We start from the raw sequence: 26,452 nt of genomic DNA, 5'->3' as shown, positions 1-26,452 counted from the left end.
GGGTATGCAGCGATATTGCACATCATCTAGAAAGAGCATTGTTACAATTCTGAAGCTTTGCTGTAAAACTCTGGCGGAAATATACTCTTGCCCAAGAAAACTCTTTTGGGATCTTGCCAGGGAATGACAAGTGCATTCCTTATGTTCAGTGTCTGATTGTGATCTATTTATTATTTGTTTGGTTTATTTGTCAGTACATTCACGATTATCATAGACAATGCAGCTGAGTATAAAGAGGTCATGCTGCACCACAATTCATGAATGTCACAATTGGGATTGTGTGTGCCCTTTCTCGTATACCTGTCTCTGTGTGCTACTGTGGCTTACAACTTATGCAATATGTCTGCCTCCAGACCCCATGCACATTGCAGAACTCCAGCAAAATGACATGATTCAGAACGTGATACCATAGGCAACAGCTTTAGTCGAACTTCCTGGAAGTTTACATTCTTGCTGTTTCTTTTTCCCCCCCCCCAATTACAGGGCAATTTAGTGTGGCCAATCGGCCTACCCTGCACATTGAATAGAATCCCTACAGTGCAGAAGGAGGCTATTCGGCCCATCGAGTCAGCCTCACCCTATCCCTGTAACCCAGTAACCCCACCTAATCTTTTAGATACTAAGGGCCAATTTAGGATGGGCAACTTAGGATGTCCAATCCACCTGTTCTTTTGAAATTTAGAGTATCCAATTTTTTTTTTCCAATTAAGGGGCAATTTATTATGGCCAATCCATCCACCCTGCACATCTTTGGGTTGTGGGGATGAGACCCTCGCAGAATGTGCAACCTCCACACGGACAGTGACCCAGGGCCGTGATTGAACGTGGGACTTCGGCGCCGTGAGGCAGCAGTGCTAACCACTACACCACCGTGCCGCCCTGGATGTCCTAACCTGCAGATCTGTGGACTGTGGGAGGAACCCAGAGCACCTAGAGGAAACCCACGCAGACACGGGGAGAAATGCAAACTCCACACAGACAGTCACCCAAGGCCAGAATTTTTGAGTTGTGGGGGTGAGATGCACGCAGACACGGGGAGAATGTACAAACTCCACACGGTCAGTGACCGGGGCCGGGATCGAATCCGGGTCCTTGGTGCCGTGAGGTAGCAGTGCTAACCACTGCGCCACTATGCTCCCCTATTATGCTGTTTATGATCAGCTATTCTTCAGTACCATCGGCAGGAGGATGTAATTTTATTGAGGATAGTTTACATACATATTTCCTGTCAGAAATATGGACACAGGAATGTATAATGGTAAAGTTGACAAGTCACAAAGATCTTACTATAATAACTTTATAGACTTCATTGCATACAGATATAAAGTTTTGAAATGCAGATATTGGCAGCTACCTCCCTTTCAAAAACAGCCAAGCGGTTTGCCTCAGTTCAGTAGACTGTGGCTTTTAATGGCAGTAAATTGTGGAGCATAAAGCAGTTTCAGGGTTTTCTAGCTGGCGTTCACCTCCTTAGATGAGGTGATGGGTTCCTGTGTAACTTATAAAATTATCTATTCTGTATATTAGTTTGTGAAATAAAATGTTGAATGCATACAAGTTTGTTAATGTGCTGCTACCATATTGCCAGTCACAGATTGCTATCATTAATTGTAAATTTAGTGTACAGAAAGGCTAGCTTTAAAATGACTCTTGTATTTGCAACTATCACATGAGCTTTTCTCCTTTTTATTTTTCCAGTTGCTGAACTTGAGCTCACTGATGAGAGTGACATAAAGGAAAGTGACCTTGACACTATGGAAGAAGAAGATTTGTCCGATTTATCCAGCAGAAAAACAAAGGGTAAATCCCCCAAATCTGCTGTGCAGTCACCTCGCAAATCTCCACGTTTGTTGGCCCAGGGTAAGATTGCATAAACTGTTTTTCTGGATTTTCTCCTCTTATAAAGTTTACTTTAATCTTAAAATGTAACATCTGTAAAACTTAGGATCTGGCTAAACATTTAAATTTATAAATTAAATTGTACTTTAGCATTTTAAGTAATAGCAATATTGCATGTGCATAATTCTGTTTTCTACTTCATCCTGTCAGTTTTGGTTAAAGTTGTTCTTGTTTAAGTTTCTTTTATGTTTAATGTTGGAGATTGACTTGCGCCTTCTATTTTACACAAATTGAAGTTTTGGTTTTTCCTTGTCCTTATTTTAAAGTTATGCTAATAGCTTCTTTTTCTGTAACCACTTGTAAGCCCTGTGTAATAATAATCTTTATTAGTGTCACAAGTAGGTTTACATTAACTCTGCAATGAAGTTACTGTGAAAATCCCCTAGTCGTCACACTCCTGCTCCTGTTCGGGTACGCCGAGGGAGATTTCAGAATGTCCAATTCACCTAACAAGCACGTGTTTCGGGACTTTGTGGGAAGAAACCGGAGCACCCGGAGGAAACCCACACAGACACGCGGAGAACGTGCAGACTCTGCACAGTGACCCAAGCGGGAGTCGAACCTGGGACCCTGGCACTGTGAAGTAACAGTGCTAACCACTGCTATTCCCATCACTTGTAACATGAGACTGTTTTAATTTCCATTGTTTATGCACTTTACTGCTACATTTGTTCTTGGCGAACAGTATGAGTGCATTCTCTACATTCTATTTTGGCCAATGAGTATTCACTATGGAAAGGCAATATATCGGTGCTGTTCTCATTTAGCATCCATCTAATTTCAGCAGGGCTCAGTGTTTAGTGATCAGAAGTGGGAAACTTAGCCAATTTTGCTTCCCATTCCTAATGTAAGGGTACTGAGGCCATTGTAAATTTTTTATCCACTTTTAGCTGAAACCAAGTAACTGAGCATGAAATAACAATTTAAAATTTGAGTGACTTCGAGACTGAATGGCTCATCTGCTCACAGGGTGTATGTGTCGATTTATTGGGAGGCACTCAAAAATGTAAATTCTACGTCTAGAAAAAAATACTATGTTTATTTTTATAGTACTGTTTTATTTAATTAATATGTCCGATATTAAACCCTTAAGTCTGTGCTTTATACTTAGTGGTTTAAAATAAAAGGTTGCTGGAATGGTTATTTTGAAGTTGTAGAATTTTCAAGGGGTAAGATTGGTTTTAAAGTGCCGGAGTTTGTAAACAAACAAAAAGATCAGTTGATCCGGAAATAAATCAAAGGGTTGTGCTTAATTGCAAACCTGAAGCTTATAATTCTTACACTCAGAAGTTGGAACTGCTTTTCTTTGGACAGGATGAATCTAATTACAAGTAATTAATTTAATGGAAAATTTAATTTTTAAGATTAATTGTGCAAATTCATAAATTGGGCATCATTCCATTTCAAAATACTTGAGGTAATAGCCAAATACAATTTGTTTATCTGGTATAAACTGGGTGGCTTCCTGTGTGTGGTAAGATTCAATTATTTTTTAAAGTATAAACATCACGTATGTAACCTTTTGAAACACCAGTGCTAGATATTTAAAGCTAAAATGCACAGGTTTTAAATGTTCAAAGTTATTGCTAAAGATTCTTTCTTTCTTTTAAAGAACCAATTCGAAGTCTACGCAACAGTACCATAGCCAAACGACCCACCCCAGCAAACTTAGCTCTTGTAAAAAGGAAGGAGCCGGTAAAATATGTCTCAATTGGAGCAGGTTCAGCAAAACTGCCAGATAGGCATGAAAAACAAAGCCCACAAAAATCTGGAGGAAAGGGTAAACCACAGCAGCAGAATGTATCAGAAAATGCACAAAGTAGTGCAGAAATTCATTGTGATCCTGTACACTCTGAACCTGTAGATTCAAAGAACCCTGAACTGAGATCATTGGAAACATGCATCATACCTGAAAATACACTTGAACTAACTTGTGGAAATCATAAATGTACTGTGGCAGAATCAGTGGAGCAGAAAGTAATTGAGTCTACATCAGAATTGCAATGTTCTAGAGAACCATTAATTGCTTTAGGGACAGAAAATGTCCCCCCAGATGTAATGGAGGATGCAAATGAACTCCACTGTGTAGAGGTGCAAGTTGCATCAGTCAGCCAAAATCCAATTGAACCTGCTCTGGAGTCGCAGTGTTCAGCAGAATTGTTCACTGAAACTGCTCAGGAGTCTACAGTCGAGCACGTTGATGCACAGAAAATTGTGGATTGTGTTACTTGTGGAGATGAGCAAGCAGCAGTCACAGACCACAGTTCAGTTAAGTCTGCGCTGGAATCGCGGCTCTCTGGTGCCGATCCAGATGGAATGCCTGAAGATACTACGACAGTAGATGCTGATCTTCACAAAAATGTATGTGCACCTCCTCATGGAAATACCAATGCAGCAGCAGAGGCATTAAAGGAGATTGTAGTCAAAGAACAGAATATGCAACTGAATGAAAGGACAGTAATTGTGGATAGTAACATTATTAATGAACAGAAAGAGGAGCCAATTGAGTTGGATCCTGGTGTACTGAGCACTGAAACTGCACCACCTATAAACAAGGTGGAAGACCTGCCAAAACTAGAAGAAAATCTGCAGAGGTCAGTAGACAAAGAATTTCCGATACCCTCTGAATTAAGTGCTTCTGTAAATTGCGTAGAAGCAAAAGAAAACCTTGATATGCAATCAAGCAAAGGAACCACACACAATAATGCTAGCAATCCTATAAAAGCGAATATTTCAGATACCTTGGAACTAATTGAAGACTCTGGGAATAATAAGACAGCTCAGCTTGAGACTGGGGTCACTGTTTCACCAAAGCCTGAAAGTGTGACACAAAAGGGTGAACTTGAAGTAGGAAGACCTGTTTCTCTAAAAATAGCTGCCAAAGATATCAATGAAGCTGGTCCTCATGTGGCATGTAAGAAGCAGGATAATATAAATGCACAGGATAATTCAAGTGAGCAACAACTAGGTCCCAGTAAAGAAGAAAAGCAGGACCTTTTTGAAAATAAAGACCATGAGGATATTGTCCCTGAAAAGCAAGTTGATGCTGCGGAGCCCAAGAGCCAGGCTTCAAAACATGAGATATCAGCATTGAAGCCTCAGCATAAACTTGCACTAGATCTAAAACCAGAGCAGACTGAAAACTTCCTTCCCTCGAATAGGAAAAAAGCAAAGTTGGATATTCAGTCCTCTGAAGCACTTAAACAATCTAAGCCACATACTTCCCCCTTCGCCAGTAAACGGAAGGCAGTGGACCCAGATGAACATCATCCCCAGAAGACCGTTAAGTGCTTGAAAACACAGGTTGGACAGGACGCTAAATTGAAAATCGACCAAGCACAAAAGCAAATTATAAATAAGGTGTCTCCTGTTTCCCAGGTAGCAAAAATGCAGTCAACGAGCAAGATAGTTTCGATGACTCCTGCAGGGCATAAGTCAAAGAAAACAATTCAGACATCTAAGCATACTTCTAACTCTACTCCAAAACTAAGTGAGTTACCAGCAAAACAGGTGTTTCGCATTGGCCACAAACCTGTCCCATCGGCAGGTAAAATAGTTTCCCAACAGGCAGACAATATAAAGGAAAAAGACAAAGGAAGGATTGTGGAGCATTCTAATGAAGATGATAAAGATAAATTGAAAGTTAGAAAAAATGAGAAGGGCATTCTTCCACGGCAGAGGAGAAGCAGCAAAAGCCTCTCATTGGATGAACCACCATTATTTATTCCGGATAATTTACCTGTGATTAAAAAAGAGGAAACTGACATGGACCATTCGGCCCCTGTTGCTACTTCAGATTTATGGGACCCCAAAAGACTGTGTGGTTTTTGTCGGAAGCCACACAACAGCAGGTGAGCTCTCATGTAACCAAAATCCTGCACATGTCTTCTGAGATTTTGTTTTGTAAACTCCCAGAGAGAAGAATTATATTATTGTTTAAGATATTTACTGTGTCTGCTGACAATTAATATGGCAACCTTTCTGGAAGCTTTAAACCTGGTTTGGTCGAATGCAGTAGCAATTTTGCATCACTGGCAACAGAGAAGTTAAGCCTAAAGCTAAAGCCAGTGTTTTTAGAGAATGAACAATGCACTGTTCTCAAGTAGCTCTGCATGTAATTATTTAAATGATCCCTGTGACAACTGGTGAAATTTGTATTGTCTTTAATGTAATGAAATGTCTCAAGGCTTCACAGGAGCATTGTGAATAAAAATGAGGCACCTAGCCACAAGGAGAAATTGAGTCAGATAACCAAAAGCTTGGTCAAAAAAGTAGTTTTCAAGGTTTGGCAGAGGGTGTGCGTCAGGAATTCCAGAATTAGGGCATAAGAAAGTGAAGACAGGCCACTAATGGTAGAGCGATTAAAATTGGGGAAGCGCAAAAGGCCAGAATTTGATGCGTGCAGATATCTTGAAGGATTGTAAGGCTGGAAAAGATGAGCAATGGGGAAAGGCAAGGCCATGGAGAAATTGGAAAACCAGAATGAGAATTTTAATATCAAGACCCTGCTTGACCAGGTGCCAATGTAAATCAATGAGTACAGAACTGATAGATGAATGGGACTTAGTGAAGGCATGGCCAGCAGATTTTGGATGACCTCAAGTTTACTGAGGGTAGAATGCGGTAGACCAACCAGAAATATCATCGATTATCATAGAATTTACAGTGCAGAAGGAGGCCATTCGGCCCATCGAGTCTGCACTGGCTTTTGGAAAGAGCACCCTACCCAAGGTCAACACCTCCACCCTATCCCCATAACCCAGTAACCTCACCCAACACTAAGGGCAATTTTGGACACTAAGGGCAATTTATCATGGCCAATCCACCTAACCTGCACATCTTTGGACTGTGGGAGGAAACCGGAGCACCCGGAGGAAACCCACGCACACACGGGGAGGATGTGCAGACTCCGCACAGACAGTGACCCAAGCCGGAATCGAACCTGGGACCCTGGAGCTGTGAAGCAGTTGTGCTATCCACAATGCTACCATGCTGCCCACAATGCTACCGTGCTGCATTCCAATAAATCGTTGCAGACAGGTAACACACCTGTCCTCACTCCCAAAAAACCGACTCATCCTTGTCCCGGTCATGTGTGCCCTGTGCAGCACCTTAAACTGTATGAGGTGGAGCCTCGCGCACGATGAGGAAGAGTTCACCCTCCCCAGGACGTCTGCCCACGTCCCTGCCTCAATTTCCTCTCCAAGTCCTCCTCCCACTTACCTTTTACCTCCACTACCGAGGCCTCATCCTCCTCCTGCATCACTTGGTAAGTTTCCGAGAGCCCCCCCCCCCCCCCGGAGAGCACCCTGTCCTGTACTGTGTGTGGCCGTAGCCGCGGGAATTCCGCCGCCTGCCGTCTGGCAAACGCCCTTACCTGTAGGTACCTGAAGGTGTTCCCCGGGGGGAGCGCGTACTTCTCCTCCAGCTCACTCAGGCTCGCGAACATCCCGTCCACAAACAGGTCCCCCAACCTTCGTATCCCTGCCCTGTGCCACCCCGCAAACCCTCCACCTGTTCTTCCTGGGGCGAACCGGTGGATCCCCCGTAATGGGGTCCCCGCCGAGGCCCCCACTTCCCCCCCCTGTGCCGCCTGCACTGCCCCCAAATTTTGAGACCAGCCACCACCACCGGGCTCGTGGTATACCTCCTTGGAGAGAGCGGTAGCGGCGCCGTTGCCAGCGCCCCCAGACTCGTACCCACACAAGATGCCGTCTCCAGCCTCTTCCATGCGGCCCCCTCCCCCTCCATCACCCACTTGCGCACCATCATCGCATTGGCGGCCCAGTAGTATCCACAGAGGTTGGGCAGTGCCAGTCCCCCCCTATCTCTACTCCGCTCCAGGAACACCCTTCTCACCCACGGAGTCCCTCGCGCCCACACAAACCCCATTATACTCCTGTTAACCCGCCTGAAAAAAGCCTTCGGGATAAACATGGGGAGGCACTGGAACAGGAACAAAAACCTTAGGAGCACTGTCATTTTGATTGACTGCACCTTACCCGCCAAGGACAGCGGCAACACGTCCCACCTCTTGAAGTCCTCCTCCATTTGCTCCACCAGCCTTGTAAAATTAAGCCTATGCGGGGCCCCCCAGCTCCTGGCCACCTGGACTCCCAGATACCTGAAGCTCCTCTCCGCCTTTTTTAGTGGGGGCTCGCCAGTCCCCCTCTCCTGGTCCCCTGGATGAACTACGAACAGCTCGTTCTTCCCCATGTTGAGCTCGTACCCCGAAAAGTCCCCAAATTCCCTAAGAATCCTCACTACTTCCGGCATTCCTCCCACCGGGTCCGCCACACACAGCAGCAGGTCGTCCGCATAAAGTGACACCCTATGCTCCTCCCCACCATGCACCAACCCCCTCCAGTTCTTTGACTCCCTCAGTGCCATAGCCAGGGGTTCAATCGCCAGTGCGAAGAGCAGGGGGGATAAGGGACACCCCTGTCTCGTCCCTCGGTGCAACCGAACGTACTCTGACCTCCTCCTGTTTGTGGCCACACTCGCCATCGGGACCTCATACAACAGCCTAACCCACCTGACAAACCCCTCCCCAAACCCGAACCTCTTCCGCACCTCCCACAGGTACCCCTACTCTACCCTATCGAAGGCTTTCTCAGCGTCCATCGCCACCACCATCTCCGCCTCCCCCTCCCTCGCCGGCATCATGATAATTTTCAAAAGCCTCCGCACATTCGCGTTCAACTGCCTCCCCTTCACAAACCCCGTCTGGTCTTCATGGATGATCTGCGGCACACAATCCTCAATCCTCGTGGCTAAGACCTTCGCCAGCACCTTGGCATCTACATTTAGCAAGGAAATCGGTCTGTAAGACCCACACTGCAGGGGATCCTTGTCCCGCTTCAGGATCGAGGAGATCAGTGCCCGGGACATCGTCGGGGGCAAAGCGCACCCCCCGCCGCCTCATTGAAGGTTCTAACTAACAGCGGGCCCAACAGGCCCATATATTGTTTATAGAATTCGACCGGGAAACCGTCCGATCCTGGTGCCTTCCCTGCCTGCATGCTTCCTATCCCTTTCATCAGCTCCTCCAGCCCAATCGGGGCCCCCAATCCCGCCACCAGTCCCTCTTCCACCTTTGGAAACCTCAATTGGTCCAGGAAGCGGCCCATCCCTCCCTCCACCAGTGGGGGCTAGGATCGGTGCAATTCCTCGTAGAAGTCCCTGAAGACCCCATTGATGCCAGCTCCACTCCACACCACACTCCCTCCCCTGTCCTTAACTTCCCCGATCTCCCTAGCTGTGTCCCGCTTCCGAAGCTGATGCGCCAGCATTTGGCTTGCCTTTTCCCAATCCTCATAAATCGCCCCCTTGGCCTTCCTCCACTGCACCTCCGCCTTCCTGGTGGTCACCAGGTCGAATTCGGCCTGGAGGCTACGCCTCTTCCTCAACAATCCTTCCTCGGGCTTCTCCGCATACCTCCTGTCGACCCTCACCATCTCCCCCACTAGCCTCTCCCTCTCCCCCCGCTCCCTCCACTCCTTGTGGGCCCTAATGGAGATCAGCTCTCCCCTCACCACCGCCTTCAGTGCCTCCCATACCAACCCCACTCGGACCTACCCGTTGTCGTTGGTCTCCAAGTACCTCTCTATACTTCCTCGGACCCACTAACTCACCTCCTCGTCCGCCAACAGCCCCACCTCCAAGCGCCACAACGGGTACTGGTCCCTCTTTTCCCCCCCCCCATCTCCAAGTCCACCCAATGCAGGGCGTGGTCCGAAATGGCTATTGCCGAATACTCGGTATCCTCTACTCTCGCGATCAACGCCCTACTCAAGATGAAAAAGTCGATTCGGGAATAAGCCTTATGGACATGTGAGAAGAATGAAAATTCCCTAGACCCCGGCCTTGCAAATCTCCAAGGGTCCACCCCTCCCATCTGGTCCATAAACCCCCTCAGCACTCTAGCCGCCGCCGGCTTCCTACCCGTCCTAGACCTGGAACGATCCAGTGCAGGATCCAACACCGTGTTAAAGTCTTCCCCCCATTATCAGTCCCCCACTTCCAAGTCTGGGATCCGACCCAACATACGCCGCATAAAACCCGCATCGTCCCAGTTCGGGGCATACACATTGACCAGTACCACCCTCTCTCCCTGCAACTTACCACTTACCATTATGTACCTGCCGCCATTATCTGCCACAATGCTCGACGCCTCAAACGACACCTTCTTTCCCACCAGGATCGCCACCCCTCGATTTTTGGCATCCAGCCCCGAGTGAAACACCTGACCTACCCAATCTTACCTGGTCTGCCAACTTCAGGTGTGTCTCCTGAAGCATAACCACATCCGCCTTGAGCCCCTTCAGGTGTGCGAACACGCGGGCCCGCTTAACCGGCCCATTCAGTCCCCTTACATTCCAGGTTATCAGCCGGATTAGGGGGCTACCCGCCCCCCTCCCCTGCCGACTAGCCATGACCCCTCCTCGGCCAGCCACGTGCCCGCACCCCACACCGGCCCGCTCCCCACAGCGGCACCCCCCCCGCCCCCGTCTCTACCCCCCCCCCCCCCCCCCCCCACTCGCTCCAGCTCCTCCTTGACCATAGCAGCAGCAACTCGATCCCCCCCCCCCCCCCCACGGGCTAGGACCCATCCTAGCTGATGTACTTCCCGCCCCCCCACTCCCGCCTCTCCTTCGACTCCTCCCATTGTGTGGCACACCCTCCTCTCCCGTCCCCATCCATAGACTCTCCCTCTCCCCCTTCTGTTCTAAGCGTGGGAAACAACCCTCGCGTCCCCACCCCGGCCCTGCCCCCTCCAGTCTTCAGCACGGGAAAAAGCTCGCGCTTTCCACCTACCAGGCCCTGCCACCTCTGACGCAACTCCTTTTAAAGGCCCGGTCCCCTCACCCCTGACTCAGGCCTCCCTCTCCCCCGCGGGGCCCCACCTCACCTCCAAGAGCCCCCCCGACCAACCCAACCAAAACAGTGCCCAACCCGCCCCAGCACCCTCACCGACCCAAAAGAGAAAAAACACAAAGAAAAAGAAACCCGGAGCAATACAAAGGCCCCCCCCTCGAAACAAAAATAAACATAGCATATCAACCGCAGTCCCCAATCGCCCGTCCCGACCCTCAATCTGTGTCCAACTTCTCGGCCTGAACAAAGGCCCACGCCTCCTCCGGAGACTCAAAATAATGGTGCCGGTCCTTGTAGGTAACCCACAGTCGTGCCGGCTGCAACATGCCAACCTTCACCCCCCTCCTGTGCAGCACCGCCTTCACTCGATTGTACCCGGCCCTCCCCTTCGCACCTCCGCACTCCAGTCCTGATATATCCGAACCTCCGCGTTCTCCTACCTGCTGCTCTTCTCCTTCTTGGCCCACCTGAGCACACACTCCCGATCGATGAACCTATGGAACCTCACCAGCGCCGCCCGCGGAGGCTCGTTATCCTAGGGCCTCCTCGCCAGCACTCTATGGGCCCCCTCCAGCTCCAGGGGCCCCTGGAAGGACCCTGCTCCCATCAGCGAGTTCAACATGGTGACGACATAGGCCCCCACGTCCGGCCCTTCCAGCCCCTCCGGGAGGCCCAGAATCCGCAGATTCTTCCGCCTCGACCGATTCTCCATCTCCTCGAAGCGCTCCTGCCATTTCTTGTGGAGCGCCTTGTGCGCCTCCACCTTTACCGCCAGGCCTAAGATCTCGTCCTCATTGTCAGAGATCTTTTGTCGAGCCTCGCGGATCGCCACCCCTGGGCCGCCTGTTTCTCCAGCAGCTTATCAATAGACGCCTTCATCGGCTCTAGCAGGTCCGCTTTAATCACTCTGAAGCAGCGCTGGATACCCTCCTGCTGCTCTTCCGCCCACTGCATCCACGCTGCTTGGTCTCCGCCTGCCGCCATTTTGTTCTTCCCTCGCACCTTCTTCGGGTCCACCACCACCTTTTCTGTCCCCCCGCTCCTAGTTGAAGCCATATACTGACGGGGAGCTGTTGTAGACTCCTTCCCACACCGGGAAACGTCAAAAAAGTGCCGTTGGGGGCCCTGAAAAGAGCCCAAAAGTCGCCGAATGTGCGACTTAGCTCCGCATAGCCGCAACCGGAAGTCGCAATTATATCTTTTAACATAAGATACTGAACTGTCAGTTTGTTTGCAGTTATGCTGCTAATCGTGCTTCTGTGCAAAGCAATATCCAGTTTTGTAATGGATTTGTTGCCATGAACGACGCTGATGGTACCTGCAAGCGTAACCCAACTTGGAACACTGATCTGTGGGTCTGTTTTTGTTTTTGGAATGGTGGTGTGAGGAGTTAAGTGAAGTCCCAGTGAGATTAACCAGCCCAGTTGTCGTGTAACAATTATTAAAGACTATTAAATTAAAGAAGACAAATATTGGCGAACAGGACTACTGTACTCTCGGACAATTAAGTATATGAATCAATAAATGCAGTTTATGTAGGACGTACCCCTTGTCACAAACTATGTCTGCAATCCATGAATGCCTTAGAACATACAGTGCAGAAGGAAGCAATTCAGCCCATCGAGTCTGCACCGACCCATTTTAAGCTCTCACTTCTACCCTATCCCCGTAACCCAATAACCCCTCCTAACTTTTTTGGACACTAAGGGCAATTTAACATGGCTAATCCACCTAACCTGGATGTCTTTGAACTGTGGGAGGAAACCGGAGCACCCGGAGGAAACCCACGCAGACACGGGGAGAACTTGCAGACTCTGCACAGACAGTGACCCAGCGGGGTATCGAACCTGGGACCCTGGCGCTATGAAGCCACAGTGCTATCCACTTGTGCTACCGTGCTGCCCTTGACACTTCCTCTTTCCCCAAACAACATCCAAATTAAGTAACTCTATAAGTGAAATCCAGCTTAGTTGCCACATCAACACATGGCTGATGGTCAAGTCTTTTCCTGGCCCAGTGAAGATATTTAAACCGCCTTTACAAAGTTTCTGCATGACCTTGGCTCTGAGGCTTGCATAGAAACAAACATAGAAAATAGAAGCAAGAGGAGGAGACCATTCGGCCCTTCGAGTCTGCTCTGCCAATCATTATGATTATGGCTGATCAGCAAATTCAATACCCTGATCCTTCTTCCTCCCATATCCCTTGATCCCTTTCGGCCCCTCCATATCCCTTGATCCCTTTAGCCCCAAGAGCTTTATCTAATTCCTTCTTGAAATCACAGCGTTTTGGCTTCCATTACTTTCTGTGGTAGTGAATTCCACAGATTCACCACTCTGGGTGAAGAAATTTCTCCGAAAAGGTTTACCCCTTATCTTTAAACTATGACCCCTCGTTCTGAACTCCCCCACTATCGGGAACATTCTTTCTTAATCAATCCTGTCTAATCCTGTTAGAATTTTATAAGTTTCTATGAGATCCTCTCTCGCTCTTCTAAACTCCTATGAATATAATCCTAACCGATTTATAGGAATGGGGATGTTTTATTAAAATTGTATAGGACTTTGTCCTCGTATGACAGCCTCGCCTCCCGGGAATGAGCCTGATAAACCTTCACTGCACTCCCTCCTTAGCAAGCACATCCTCTCCAATTGTAGTAAAACATCACTATTCCTATACTCAAAGGCAATATTATATTTGCCGCCTTTACAGCCTGCTGTACCTACGTGCTTACTTTCAGTGGCTGATGCATGATGGCACCAAGGTCTTGTTTGTATATATCTCTCTCAATTTACACCCACTCAAATAATAATCTGCGTGCCTGTTTTTGCTACCGAAGTAGAAAACCGCACATTTAGCCACATTATACTGCGTGGCTTAAATTCGCCGGCAAAGATGTGACTCAAAGGGCGCCCCGACCTTAAGGTTACACCCCCACCGTCGCAGACAAGGGAACAGCCCTCCCCCCACGGCATTGGAAATAATGGAAAATTATGTCATATTTTAACAGAAAGACTGTTGTGGTTGTCTGATGCATGTCATCAGTTAAATCCTCATGTTTTCAGAATTTGAACATGGGTTCCACAAACCCCAAATTACATATTTTCAAATAATGAATTAAAAAAACACACTATTTTCCCCCTGGTGCAACCAGGTTGCTGTGCAACATAATAGCGATGTTTACAATTATAAAAGGATGGGACAGGGTCGATAGACACATCCTAGATCCAGCAATTGAACAGGTCTGGATTGAGTGCAGTGTGCACAAAATTAAATGCCAGAAATTTCAAATTGAGAGCAAAGCATATTTCTTTACACTGAGTTGGAGCTGTAGGGTTCACATATTGAGACAGAAGCTGTGTCAGCCTTCTGGTTCAGTTGGCTTAGGGGAGGAGGCGAAAGGTATATGGGTCAAGGTAGCTAAACGTGGTTGGGACCACAGGGCTGAGACTGCTTATAACACAAGATAAATACCAACAGGGACAACTTTTCTTTTAGAAAATATTTTATTGAGGCATTTATAATTTTAAGAATTTTAAACATCAAATTTCAACAAAAACAAAACACAACAAAATAACCAACAAACCAAGCACAAACCCTAGCCAACATGGCTTACACAAACAATGCCACCTTTCCTCCCCCCCCCCCCCTCCGTTGGTTCTATCCTTACTCGCTTCTCCCATGCGCCCCCCCGCTGACAGCTTAATTTTTTTCAAAGAAGTCAATGAACGGCTGCCACCTCCGAGCAAACCCCTGCAACGAACCCTTCAAGGCGAATTTAATTTTTTAGAGTCTGAGAAACCCGCCATGTCGCTAACCCATACCCACAACTTGGGGGCTCCGAGTCCCTTCAACCTAGTAAGATCCATCTCCGGGCCACCAGGGGGGCAAAGGCCAGACGGCGACCTCTCTCACTCCCTGGGCTCCCATGTCTTCCGGCAGACCAAAGATCGCCACCTCTGGAATCGGCTCTATCATCACTTTTAAGACCTCTGACATGACGTCAGCAAACACCTGCCAGTCACCCAATAGCCTTGGACATGCCCAAAAATATGGACATGGTTCACAGGACCCCCCTCACAGCACCTGCATCTTTCCTACACCTTGAAGAACCTGCTCATTCGGGCGACAGTCATGTGTGCCCTGTGGACCACCTTAAACTGTATCAAGCTGAGCCTGGCGTACAATGAGGACTCATTAACTCTCCTCAGGGCCTCCTCCCATAACCCGGCCTCCAACTCCCCACCCTGCTCTTCTTCCCGCTTACTCTTCACCTCCCCTATCGGGGCTCCCACCCACTCCCATCAGCTCCTTATAGATCTCAGACCTTCCCCTCTCCTACTCCTGTTCTCGACACCACCTTATCCTGTAGCCCCTGGGGCGGCAAGTGCGGGAAGGTCGAAACCTGCCTCCGCACAAACTCCCTCACCTGCAGATACCGGAACCCATTCCTCCCTGGAAACTCAAACTCCTCCTCCAGGCTCGGTAAACCCTTATCAATAAAGAGATCCCCAAATCTCTCGATCCGAACCCGCTGCCACCTCGGAAACCCCCCGTCCAGCCCCTCCGGAGCGAACCGGTGGTATAACATCGGTGTCCACACAGACGTCCCCTCCAACCCATGTGCTTGCCTCCACTGTCCCCACACTCCCAGGGCTGCCACTACTACTGGGGTTGTGGAATACTGAGCCGGCGAGAACGGCAGATGTGTTGTTAACAATGCCCCCAGACTCGTGTCCTTACATGATGCCACCTCCACCCAATACCCACTTCCTGACCATCGCAATATTCGCCGCCCAGTAGTAATTAATGAAATTCTGAAGAGCCAGCCCTCCCCGTTTCTCTGCCCCCGGTCCAGCAGCACCTTCTTCACACCCGGGGCTTACCCGCCCAAACAAATCCCGAGATTTCTGCATTCATTTTTTTTGAAGAACGCCTTGGGAATAAAAATTGTGAGGCTCTGAAAAATAAACAGAAACCTCGGGAGGATTTTAACTGTCTATACCCGCCACGGCAATGACAACTGGAGTGCAGCCCACCTCCGAAAGTCCCCCCTCATATGTTTTTTTCCATCCGACCAAAATTCAGTTTATGCAGCTGCTCCCACTCAGCCCGCCTCCTGAATACCCAAATATCGAGAGCCCCCTCCCACCACCTTGAACAGCTTCTCACCCAATCTCTTCTGCTGCCCCCTCGCCTGGATCGCAAAGACTTCACTCTTACTCACATTCAATTTGTATCCCGAAAACCGGCCGAATTCTTCTAATACCCCCATAATCCCTCCAATCCCCCTCCAAACACCACCGCCATCAGCGAGTCCGATATGTACAGAAGTAGATCATCCGATGAGCGAGACCCTGTGCTCTCTCTTCTTCTCCCCCCCCCCCCCCCCCCCCCCCCCCCCGGCCATATCTACTGCCAGCCCGCCAATGCCAATGGCTCTATAGCCAGGGCAAACAACAGTGGGGAAAGTGGACTCTACCTGAAGTAATCTGATCTCACCCGATTCGTCCGCACACTCTACACCGGTGCCTGGTATAGCAACCGGACCCAGTCCACAAATCCCTACCCAAACTGCCCCAGGACCTCCCATAAGTATTCCCAGTCCACCCGATGAAAGGCCTTCTCTGCGTTCATGGCCGCCGCCACCTCAACCTCGCGCCCCTCTGGAGGCTTCATAATTACATTAAGCAACCTCCTAATGTTGGTCACCAAATGCTGCCCCTTAATGAACCCCGGCTGGTCCTCCCCTATTACCTCTGGGACGCAGTGTTCAATCCTTGTGGCCAGGATATTTACCAATAGTTTGGCATCCACATTCAACATGGAGGTCAACAATTCTCCGGGTCCTTATCCCGCTTTAAAATTAGCGAGATCAACGCCTGTGACAACGTCGGGGGGTATACTCCCAACTCCTTTGCTTCATTGAAGGCTCTTACCAACAGCGGTCCCAACCCCCCCCCCCCCGAGAACTTCTCATAAAATTCCACCGGGTATCTGTCCAGTCCCAGGGCCTTACCCGATTGCATATCCTTATGTTTTGCCTGCGTGACCGGTTCTCTAGGTCTTCAACCTTCTCCTGAAGCTGCTTCTGCTGATCGCGCACAGCCCCAACTTCCCTGCCATCGAGGCAAACTGCTCCTCGTGTTCCCCCATCACCTCCTCCAACTTCTGGAGCGCCTGATCCTGGACCGCCAGCTTCGTTTCCATGCGGTCGACCACTGCCTTGATCAAACCCATTGCCCGGGCCAGGTCCTCCAGACTCTCCTTCTGTTGTTGGGTGAATGTCTCGTTCAAGAAGCTCACCAGCTGATCTGTCAACCATTGAGCCGGCAGGGCCACTTCCTGCCCCTCCGCCATCTCCACGTGAGTCACCGGTCCAACCGAATGGTTCCCTCTTTTTTGACTGCTTCTGGCCCTCGGCTCCATACATCAGAGATCAATCTCTTCCACTCACTCTCCTGCATCTTTTTTCCACCTCACATCCACCTGTTAACCGGGAAAAAAGTCCGAAAAAACTGCCACGAGTGGGAACCACCAAATGTGCGACCACTCACTCCGTGGCCGCCACCGGAAGTCCAACAGGGACAACTTCTGTCGAATGACACACTGTAACTTGCATTGTGAATTGAATTTGGCGGATGTGGTGGTATTGTCACTGGACTAGTAATCAAGAGATCCAGGTTAATGCTCTGGGGACCTGGGTTCGAATCCCACCATGACCGATGGTGAAATTTGAATTCCATAACCTTGGAATTAAAATCTAATGATGACTGTTGTCGTTTGTTGTATCAACCTATCTGGTTCATTAATATATTTTAGGGAAGGAAATTATCCGTCCTTACCAGGTCTGGCCTACATGTGAATCTTAAATACCCTCTGAAATGATGTCCACATCCTGTAGATGAATGTGTATTTCTACGCATGTTTCATTTTAGTGCAAATTAGAAACTTGACTCTAATGGATGCTGGCTTGACTTAGTGGTACTGAACCAGAATGTTATGAATTCAAATCTTAGCCCGAGCACAAGACCTCTGGGACACTCCTAGGGAGTGCTGCACTATTGGAGGTGTTGTCTTTTGAATGAGGTGTCAAAGCATGTTCACTCTTTCAGGTGGAAGAAAACTCCCCATAGCACCATTTTGAGGAAGATCAGGGAGGTTCTCCCTGATCTCCTAATATTTATTCCTTGATCAACGTTACAAACATCATAGAACCATAAAATTTACAGTGCAGAAGAAGGCCATTCCCATCGAGAATGCACCGGCCCTTGGAAAGAGCACATTACTTAAGCCCACACCTCCACCCTATCCCAATAACCCCACCTAACCTTTTGTTTTTTGGACACTAAGGGCAGTTTAGCATGGTCAATCCACCTAACCTGCACATCTTTGGACTGTGGGAGGAAACCGGAGCACCCGGAGGAAACCCACGCAGACACGGGGAGAACGTGCAGACTCCGCACAGACAGTGACCCAGCGGGAACTCGAACCTGGGACCTGGAGTTGTGACGCAACAGTGCTAACCACTGTGCTACTGTGCCTCCAAATGATCTGTATATTATCACATTGTTGTTTGTGGGACCTTGCTTGGGAATGTGTGTTGTGTGGGTGCTGCAAAGAGAATGTGAAAAGGAGTTGAATAGGCTTAGTGAGTGGGCAAGAACATGGCAGATATAACGTAATGTGGATACATGTGAAGTTATCCAGTTTGGTACGAGGATTTGAGATGCAGAGTATTTCTTAAATTGTGAGAGTTTGGGAAGTGTTGATGTCCAATGGAACCTGGGTGTCCTTGTTAATAAGTCACTGAAAGCTAACATGCAAGTGCAGCAAGCAATTAGGAAGACATAGTATGTTCGCCTTGATTGCAAGAGGATTTGAGTACAGGGATAAAGATGTCTTCAGTTGTATGGAACCTTTGTGACACCTGAAATATTATGTATAGTTTTGGTCCCCTTACCTAAAGAAGCATTTATTTGTCGTAGAGGAAGTGCAATGGAGGTTCACCAGTCTAATTCCTGACCTAGGAGAAGAGATTGAGGAGACTGGGTCTGTATTCTCTCGAACAGTGTTTTTCAAACTTTTTTTTCCCCCGAGACCCACTTTTATTAACTGACTAACCTTCGCCATGCCAACTGGCCTTCCCGACCAATGCCGGCTAACCTTCGCAGGCCAGCCGATCTTTGCGACCGACATGGGCCGACCTTCGTGGCCCACCATTATTTCTTATCTTTATGCAGCAGGTGAGCCTGCTTGATCCTCACAATTTCACTTGCTTTGTCATTCAATGTTACATTTCTGCTAAGGACTTCAGCTGACGATTTAAATTCTTGCTGCATCCTTTGGAAAAAAATCAAAAGGTTTGTCCTCAAACTCGCCATGCCTTTGAGGTTTTGAGGATTTTAAACTTTCATTTATCAGTACCTCCCTGCATATAGCTCACGTGGGCTTTGCATCCTCATTTTCATTGACACGATTAAGGAAGCCACACCTCAATAAATTATTTTTATACTTCATTGTACCCGACTACAGTTTTTTTCTTTGGGTGTTCACCAGAATCCCTCAAGCTCTGCATACAGCTCAAAACATCGTTACTTGTCCTTCCCTGGACTCTCCTGAGCATCGCTCTCCAGATTCAGTTGCGAGATTAAGGCCTGTTTGCGATTCTGGCCCTCCCTTATTACAAAATTACCCATCCTCAGTCCTGTTGCTTGCTTGCTGGCAGCTACAAATGGAGGAATCCCTCCTTCATGATTTTGCACCCAAATCACGGATGTACAGTGTACGTACATCCTGGTGTCAGTGTACGTACCGTGCTCGTGACTTGCTCTCTGCTACCGCTTCTGGTGGGAAGACTACATTATTTGTATTTAAAGGCCAGTCGCGGCCAGCATTCTTAAAAGCTGATCTTGGCCGTTTGACGTTTCTCCTGCGATCGGGAATGCCGCGACTGATCGCTCCTGACACCCACCCCTGGGTTGTGACCCTGAGTTTGAAAAACCCTGCTCTAGAATTTAGAAGAATGAGGTGTAATCTCATTGAAACCAAGTTCTCAAGGGACTGGACACTGTTGATGCAGAAAGGATGTTTCCTGTTGCTGCGGTGCATAGAATCTCAGACTAAGGGGCAAACCATCTAAAACTGAGATGAGTCTTTGGAATTCTCTACCACAGAGGGCTGTGAAAGCTCAATCATCGAGTATGTTCAAGGTAGAAATCGATAAGATACTAAAGATACCAAGAGATAACGTGGACAGCATGGGAAAGTGGAGCTGAGGTAGAAGATCAGCCACGATCTAGCTGAATGTCGGAGCAAGCTCGGAAGACTGAATAACCTACTCCTGCTTGTATGCTCATCTGTTCCTTGCTGTGCACAAATTGGCTGTCTTGATTTTTACATTATAAACCTGACTTCACATCAGAAGTGCTTCATTGTATATTTAAAGATGCCTTGCAGTTTTGAAAGGTGCTAAATAAATGCAAGCCATGTCTCTCCAAAGGGCAGTAAGCCAGTGTAAATTAGGGACAAGTTAACTAGAACAAACCGTGGAAAATGTGCTTTCCTAAGAATGTGCCTGTTGAGAATCCAAGCAATGGAATTCACTAATATTGTTGAGAAACATTTTTAATCAACTTTTTCACCCTTCATTGACCTAGATTTCTTTTGTGTTCAGGTTTATGGTAGGGTGTGGAAGATGTGATGATTGGTTTCATGGAGAGTGTGTCGGACTGACACTCAGCCAAGCCCAACAGCTGGAGAAAGAGGACAAAGAATATATTTGTTTGAAATGTTGCGCTATGGAAGACAAAAAGGCTCCATCAGTTAATCACAGTCACACAATAAAACATCAGTGTGTGCAACATGACATGGAGAAAGCAAAGCCTGAATTATTCAATGAGCACACAATCCATTTAAAAAGTGAAAAGATGATGTGTTCAGAACAACTAAATACTACAACGAATGCTGCTGGCGTAAAATCAAAAACAGAAATAATAGAAAAGACCGATCAATTCCCAAATAAGAAACACAAGGTCAAAATGTTAAGAAAGGTAAGATGTCTCTTCTATTTGTACATCGTGTTCAAATTCATTTTGGATCGGTGCAGTTGCCGCAGATGCTTTTTGTCATTGTGTATTGAAGCCATAACTTCAACTTCAGAATCTTGAAAGTGACAGTGCTGTCTAGTAATGTGACTTTATAAAATCATTGTATTTGTAATTTTAAATATGCTGCTGCTAGGCGCACTCTTAAAGACCTGGATTTCCTGGTCTCTAAGCTGACATTGCATTTTAAATTAAAACTATAATTAGAGAAGTATTTCTTCCTTTTACAACAAGTGAAAATTATAAGTTTGTGGGTTTGTCTTGTGATTCAGTTATAGCTGATGTATCCTAGTCTAACATCATATAAGTTCTTTGAATGAATTTTATTTTAAGTCTTTTGCATTAAATGTTGACGGTATCTTACCACATTGTTCTATTTTGACTTGAACAGTTTTGAAATCAGCATCAAATGTTGCAATGGTTATCGCCAGCGACAGTTCACATTAAAAAGCTTATGTTGCGACAGGTTTTGTTGTTTCACCAGACAGTTTTCAGCCACTTAACTGGATTATGGATATAGTATTGCTTATGTATCACAGGCATGATAACATTTGATTCCCTGTTGCTATTACGAAGAACAGTACAGCACAGGAACAGGCCTTTCGGCCCTCCAACCCTGTACCGGTCATGATACCACCCTTGGCCCAAACCTTCAGCACTTCCATGTGCCATATCCCTCTATACCCATCTTATCCATGTATTTGTCAAGATGCCTTTTGAACGCCGTTAATGTATCTGCTTGTATAACCTCCCCTGGCAGCGCGTCACAGGCACTCACCACACTCTGTGTAAAAATCCTGCCTCGCACATCTCCTCTAAACTTTGTCTCACGGACCTTAAACCTATGCCCCCTGGTGACTGACGCCTCCACCCTGGGAAAGAGTGCCTGTCCATCCACTCTATCAATGCTCCTCATAATCTTGTAGACCTCTAAACGTCCGCCGTTATAATGAAAACAGTCCCGAGTCTATTCAGCCTCTCTGCATAGCTAACACCCTCCAGACCAGGCAACATCCAGGTAAACCACTTCTGCTCCCTCTCAAAAACCTCCAAATCCTTCTGGTTTGTGGCAACCAGAATTGTATGCAATATTCCAAATGCGACCGTACCAAGGTTCTATACAATTGTAGCATGACTTGCCAGTTTTTATATTTGATGCCCCGTCCAGTGAAGTCAAGCATTCTGTATGCTTTTTGACTACCGTGTCCATTTATGTAGCCACTTTCAAAGATCTGTGGACCTGCACGCCCAGATCTCTCTGACTTTCTATATTCCTAAGAGTTTTGCCATTAACGGTATATTTCCCCTCTATGTTCGATCTACCAAAATGCATTACCTCACATTTGTCTGGATTAAATGGGCAGCACGGTAGCACATGTGGATAGCACTGTGGCTTCACAGCGCCAGGGTCCCAGGTTCGATTCCCCGCTGGGTCACTGTGCGTTGTCTCCACGTTCTCTCCCCGTGTCTGCGTGGGTTTCCTCTAGGTGCTCCGGTTTCCTCCCACAGTCCCAAAGACGTGCAGGTTAGGTGGATTGGCCATGCTAAATTGCCCTTAGTGTCCAAAAAGGTTAGGAGGGGTTATTGGGTTACGGGGTAGGGTGGAAGTGAGGGCTTAAGTGGGTCGGTGCAGACTCGATGGGCCGAATGGCCTCCTTCTGCACTGTATGTTCTATGTAAACACCTGAACTGTTTGAGGCCGCTACAGATGAAAATATACCCATTCTCCACAGTTGCAAAAAGTTTCTATTCAAGAGCCTTTGATATTCTACATCGTGTGACCACAAAGCAACAGCTGTGATGCGATCTTTTCTCCTGGTAGAACAACATCTAAAACACTAAAACTAAACATTGACCGTTATGGCTGGCTTTGGACTCCTGTGCAGTTGAGCTGTGAGGAGTTGGACTGGCTGTTTGGCTGGTTACATTAACAGCTAAAGTGGATTTGATTGACAGTTTTTTGCCTTGACACGCAATACATTTCCCATTGGCAGGATGATCGGTATACATGTGTTTGGCTCAATCCCTGCATTACAGAAGCAAATGGCAGTTGCCTTTAATTAGATTATCAACATGTAAGGCAGCACTCTTTTTGGAAGTGATCTGATCTTCAAAATGTAGTTAATGCCAAAACTTCCAGAAGAACCTACCACAATTCTGTTGGTTCAAATAAACGTCTATTCTGATGCAACTTTTAAAAAGTGTTTTCCAACAGTTGAGCTATGGTACTTTTTTATTGCTTTCATTGTAAATTGATTGTTCAGAATTGATAGAGTGCTCGCTTTGGAGAAAGTTCCAAGAGAGGATGGGAGATGGAGAGAACCTAGTAAACTTGTGCAAATATTGAGCAAATGTTAATCTTTGGTAGTTTGCTATTGTTTATTTCAAGCACAAGATGGTTATGTTAAACCATTGAATGTGAACACCACACATCAGCCATTTAGTTCCCAAGCAGTCTTGTGCTGTATTGGGTGCTGCCAGCCAGAAATCTTTTTAGGAACGGAAGAATGGGGCCCAATACCTCCAGGAGCCACAACTGAGGTGTTGCAGAAAGCTCAGATAGCATTCGTAGATTGCTCTGACTTAGCTCTTTGTTTTTAGCCATTATAAAGTTGCTAAGCTAGACTTAGATTTACTGTAAAAGCCAGTTGGTTAATTCTAAAGTTAATTTTAAACTGAATTTTTTATTCTGTTGTATTTCTATCCTCTGGTTTGTATTTGGTTTTTGGATATAGTAGTTTTAAAGTCGAAAGAACAGCAGCAAAGGTAAATGAGAGAATTCTGAAGACTCCTTCAGCACATGCAATGTTATTAATCTTTAAAGTAGGATTCATCTTACCATAACTATTTTCAAAAGTCCCGTGGCAATTTTGGACTTGGGTGCTGCCAAGCGCAGAATTAGAATATGTATACTGTTGCACAGTAAGAATAAGCCAACTGTGCCAAAGACATTTGTTTTATTCAGGTTTATTCCTGCTCATCTTGAAATTGTCATACATGCCACTCAAGCAATAAGTAACCGGAAGAATGAGAGTGAAATTTGAAAATATTGGCGACTAACTGGGGAGTTTATCAGGAGTTCCAAATGAACGAGATCAAAACAGCTGTTTAAAATCTAAGGATGGTGAAAACCTCAGTGTTGCAATGAAAAATTGTAGAAAACAAAAGTATCAAAAACGCAGATTCAAAATAGGATTGAGGCAGAATGAGAATTTTTGGGTAACAGGAGAAAAACTGCCGTATCTTAGCAACTATCTCAGCTTGCACTATTTGAGAAAGCATTTTAATCTACGTTTAAAGGAATATGTTAGGTAAGGGCTCCAAACTGCTGCTTTTTCAATAATCAGCTTGGTATTGCCTTGGAAATTAAACTCCATAGCCTTTCCTTCTAAAGATGATTTACCTCTATTGTTGTCAACATCTGCCCTTATCATGGTATATTTGCTGAATTTATCATGCTGTTGATACTTACACCACCTACATCTGTCCCTTCCTTTCAGCAGTTTTATAAAATGAAGAAACATACTGAGAGAGACACTTACTTTAGCAACTTGAACTTCGCAGATATTAGCAGCTGTTGGATGCAGACCGTATTAAACATTTCATGTTGTAGCTACTGGAAGGTTGCTGTTTTTTTAAGAACTGAGTACTGGGGAATGATTGAGGGTATGGTTTGTGGCTGTCACTTAATACAAAATACTGTTCCATCGTTCTGGTTTGGTCATGTCAGGTCATGTAATAATGTCAAAGCATTACCGAGAACTCAGTTCTGTTGAAATCATGAGGCCACTCACCGTATTATTATTTTAAAAAAATAATAATTTTTATTAAAGGTTTTCATAAAATATCAATAACAAAATGAGAAAGAAAAAAGAACCCAACAGGGTTAAGTACAAAACACATTCTAAAAAAGCAACCCACCAAACCCCTCCCCCTCTGTACCTAAATAATAAATTAACATTAACACCCCGACTTAGGACAACAGGTGTATACACCCCCTCAGACCCTCCAGTGTAAATAACATAAAACAAAAATAAAGTAAACCCCCCCCACCTCCGAGCTGCTGCTGCCATTGACCAATGTCTATCGTTCTGCCAGAAAGCCTAAGAATGGTTGCCACCGCCTAAAGAACCCTTGTACCGACCCTCTCAAGGCGAATTTCACCCTCTCCAATTTAATGAACCCTGCCATATCGCTGATCCAGGATTCCACACTTGGGGGCCTCGTATCTTTCCACTGAAGGAGAATCCTTCGCCGGGCTACCAGGGACGCAAAAGCCAGAATTCCAGCCTCTTTTGCTTCCTGCACTCCCGGCTCCTCTGCCACCCCAAATATTGCGAGCCCCCAGCCCGGTTTGACCCTGGATCCTACCACCCTCGACACCGTCCTCTCTACGCCCTTCCAAAATTCCTCCAGCGCTGGGCATGCCCAGAACATATGGGTGTGATTTGCTGGGCTCCCTGAGCACCTAACACACCTGTCCTCACCCCCATAGAACCTGCTCATCCTTGTCCCGGTCATGTGTGCCCTGTGCAGCACCTTAAACTGTATGAGGCTGAGCCTCGCGCATGAAGAGGTAGAGTTCACCCTCCCTAGGGCATCTGCCCACGTCCCCTCTTCAATCTCCTCTCCCAACTCCTCCTCCCACTTACCTTTCAACTCCACCACCGAGGCCTCCTCCTCCTCCTGCATCACCTGGTAAGTTTCCGAGATCTCCCCCCCGAGAGCACCCTGTCCTGTACTGTGTGTGGCAGTAGCCACGGGAATTCCACCACCTGCCGTCTGGCAATCGCCCTTACCTGTAAGTACCTGAAGGTGTTCCCCGGGGGAGCCTGTACTTCTCCTCCAGCTCACCCAAGCTCGCGAACTTCCCGTCCGCAAACAGGTCCCCCAACCTTCGTATGCCTGCCTTGTGCCACCCCGAAAACCCTCCACCTGTTCTTCCTGGGGCGAACCGGTGGTTCCCCCGTTATGGGGTCCACGCCGAGGCCCTAACTTCCCCCGTATGCCGCCTCCACTGCCCCCAAAATTTGAGGGCCGCCACCACCACCGGGATCGTGGTATACCTCCTTGGAGGGAGCGGTGGCAATGGTGTACCCACACAGGACGCCGTCTCCACCCCTCTTCCATGCAGCCCCCTCCCCCTCCATCACCCACTTGTGCACCATTGTCGCATTGGGACCTTGGGAGCACCGTCATTTTGATTGACTGCACCCTACCCGCCAGGGACAGTGGCTACGCATCCCACCTCTTGAACTCCTCCTCCATTTGCTCCACTAGCCTTGTAAAGTTAAGCCTATGCAAGGCCCCCCAGCTCCTGGCCACCTGGACCCCCAAATATCTGAAACTCCTCTCCGCCCTTTTTAGTGGGAGCTCGCCAATCCCCCTCTCCTGGTCCCCTAGCTGAACTACGAACAGCTCGCTCTTCCCCATATTGAGCTTGTACCCCGAAAAGTCCCCGAATTCCCTAAGCATCCTCATTACCTCTGGCATTCCTCCCACCGGGTCCGCCACATATACAGCAGCAGGTCGTCCGCATAAAGCGACACCCTATGCTCCTCCCCACCCCG

General features: G+C 47.3%; 1 protein-coding gene across 6 annotated transcripts in view; it reads left to right on the top strand.

Annotated features, from left to right (window-relative positions):
- Positions 1-26,452, top strand: part of phf3 (PHD finger protein 3) — a 190,992-nt gene that overhangs the window by 50,010 nt on the left and 114,530 nt on the right. For all 6 annotated transcript variants that reach the window (XM_072498390.1, XM_072498393.1, XM_072498394.1 and 3 more), the window contains 3 exons: positions 1,699-1,860; positions 3,512-5,750; positions 20,453-20,828. In XM_072498390.1, coding sequence (XP_072354491.1) covers positions 1,699-1,860; positions 3,512-5,750; positions 20,453-20,828 — 2,777 coding nt within the window. The remainder of the gene's footprint in view (positions 1-1,698; positions 1,861-3,511; positions 5,751-20,452; positions 20,829-26,452) is intronic.

Source organism: Scyliorhinus torazame, chromosome 4 (genome assembly GCF_047496885.1).
Source record: "Scyliorhinus torazame isolate Kashiwa2021f chromosome 4, sScyTor2.1, whole genome shotgun sequence".
Classification (NCBI taxonomy): domain Eukaryota; kingdom Metazoa; phylum Chordata; class Chondrichthyes; order Carcharhiniformes; family Scyliorhinidae; genus Scyliorhinus; species Scyliorhinus torazame.
The sequence above is the reverse complement of the archived record's forward strand: the minus strand, read 5'-3'. Positions and strand labels throughout refer to the sequence as shown.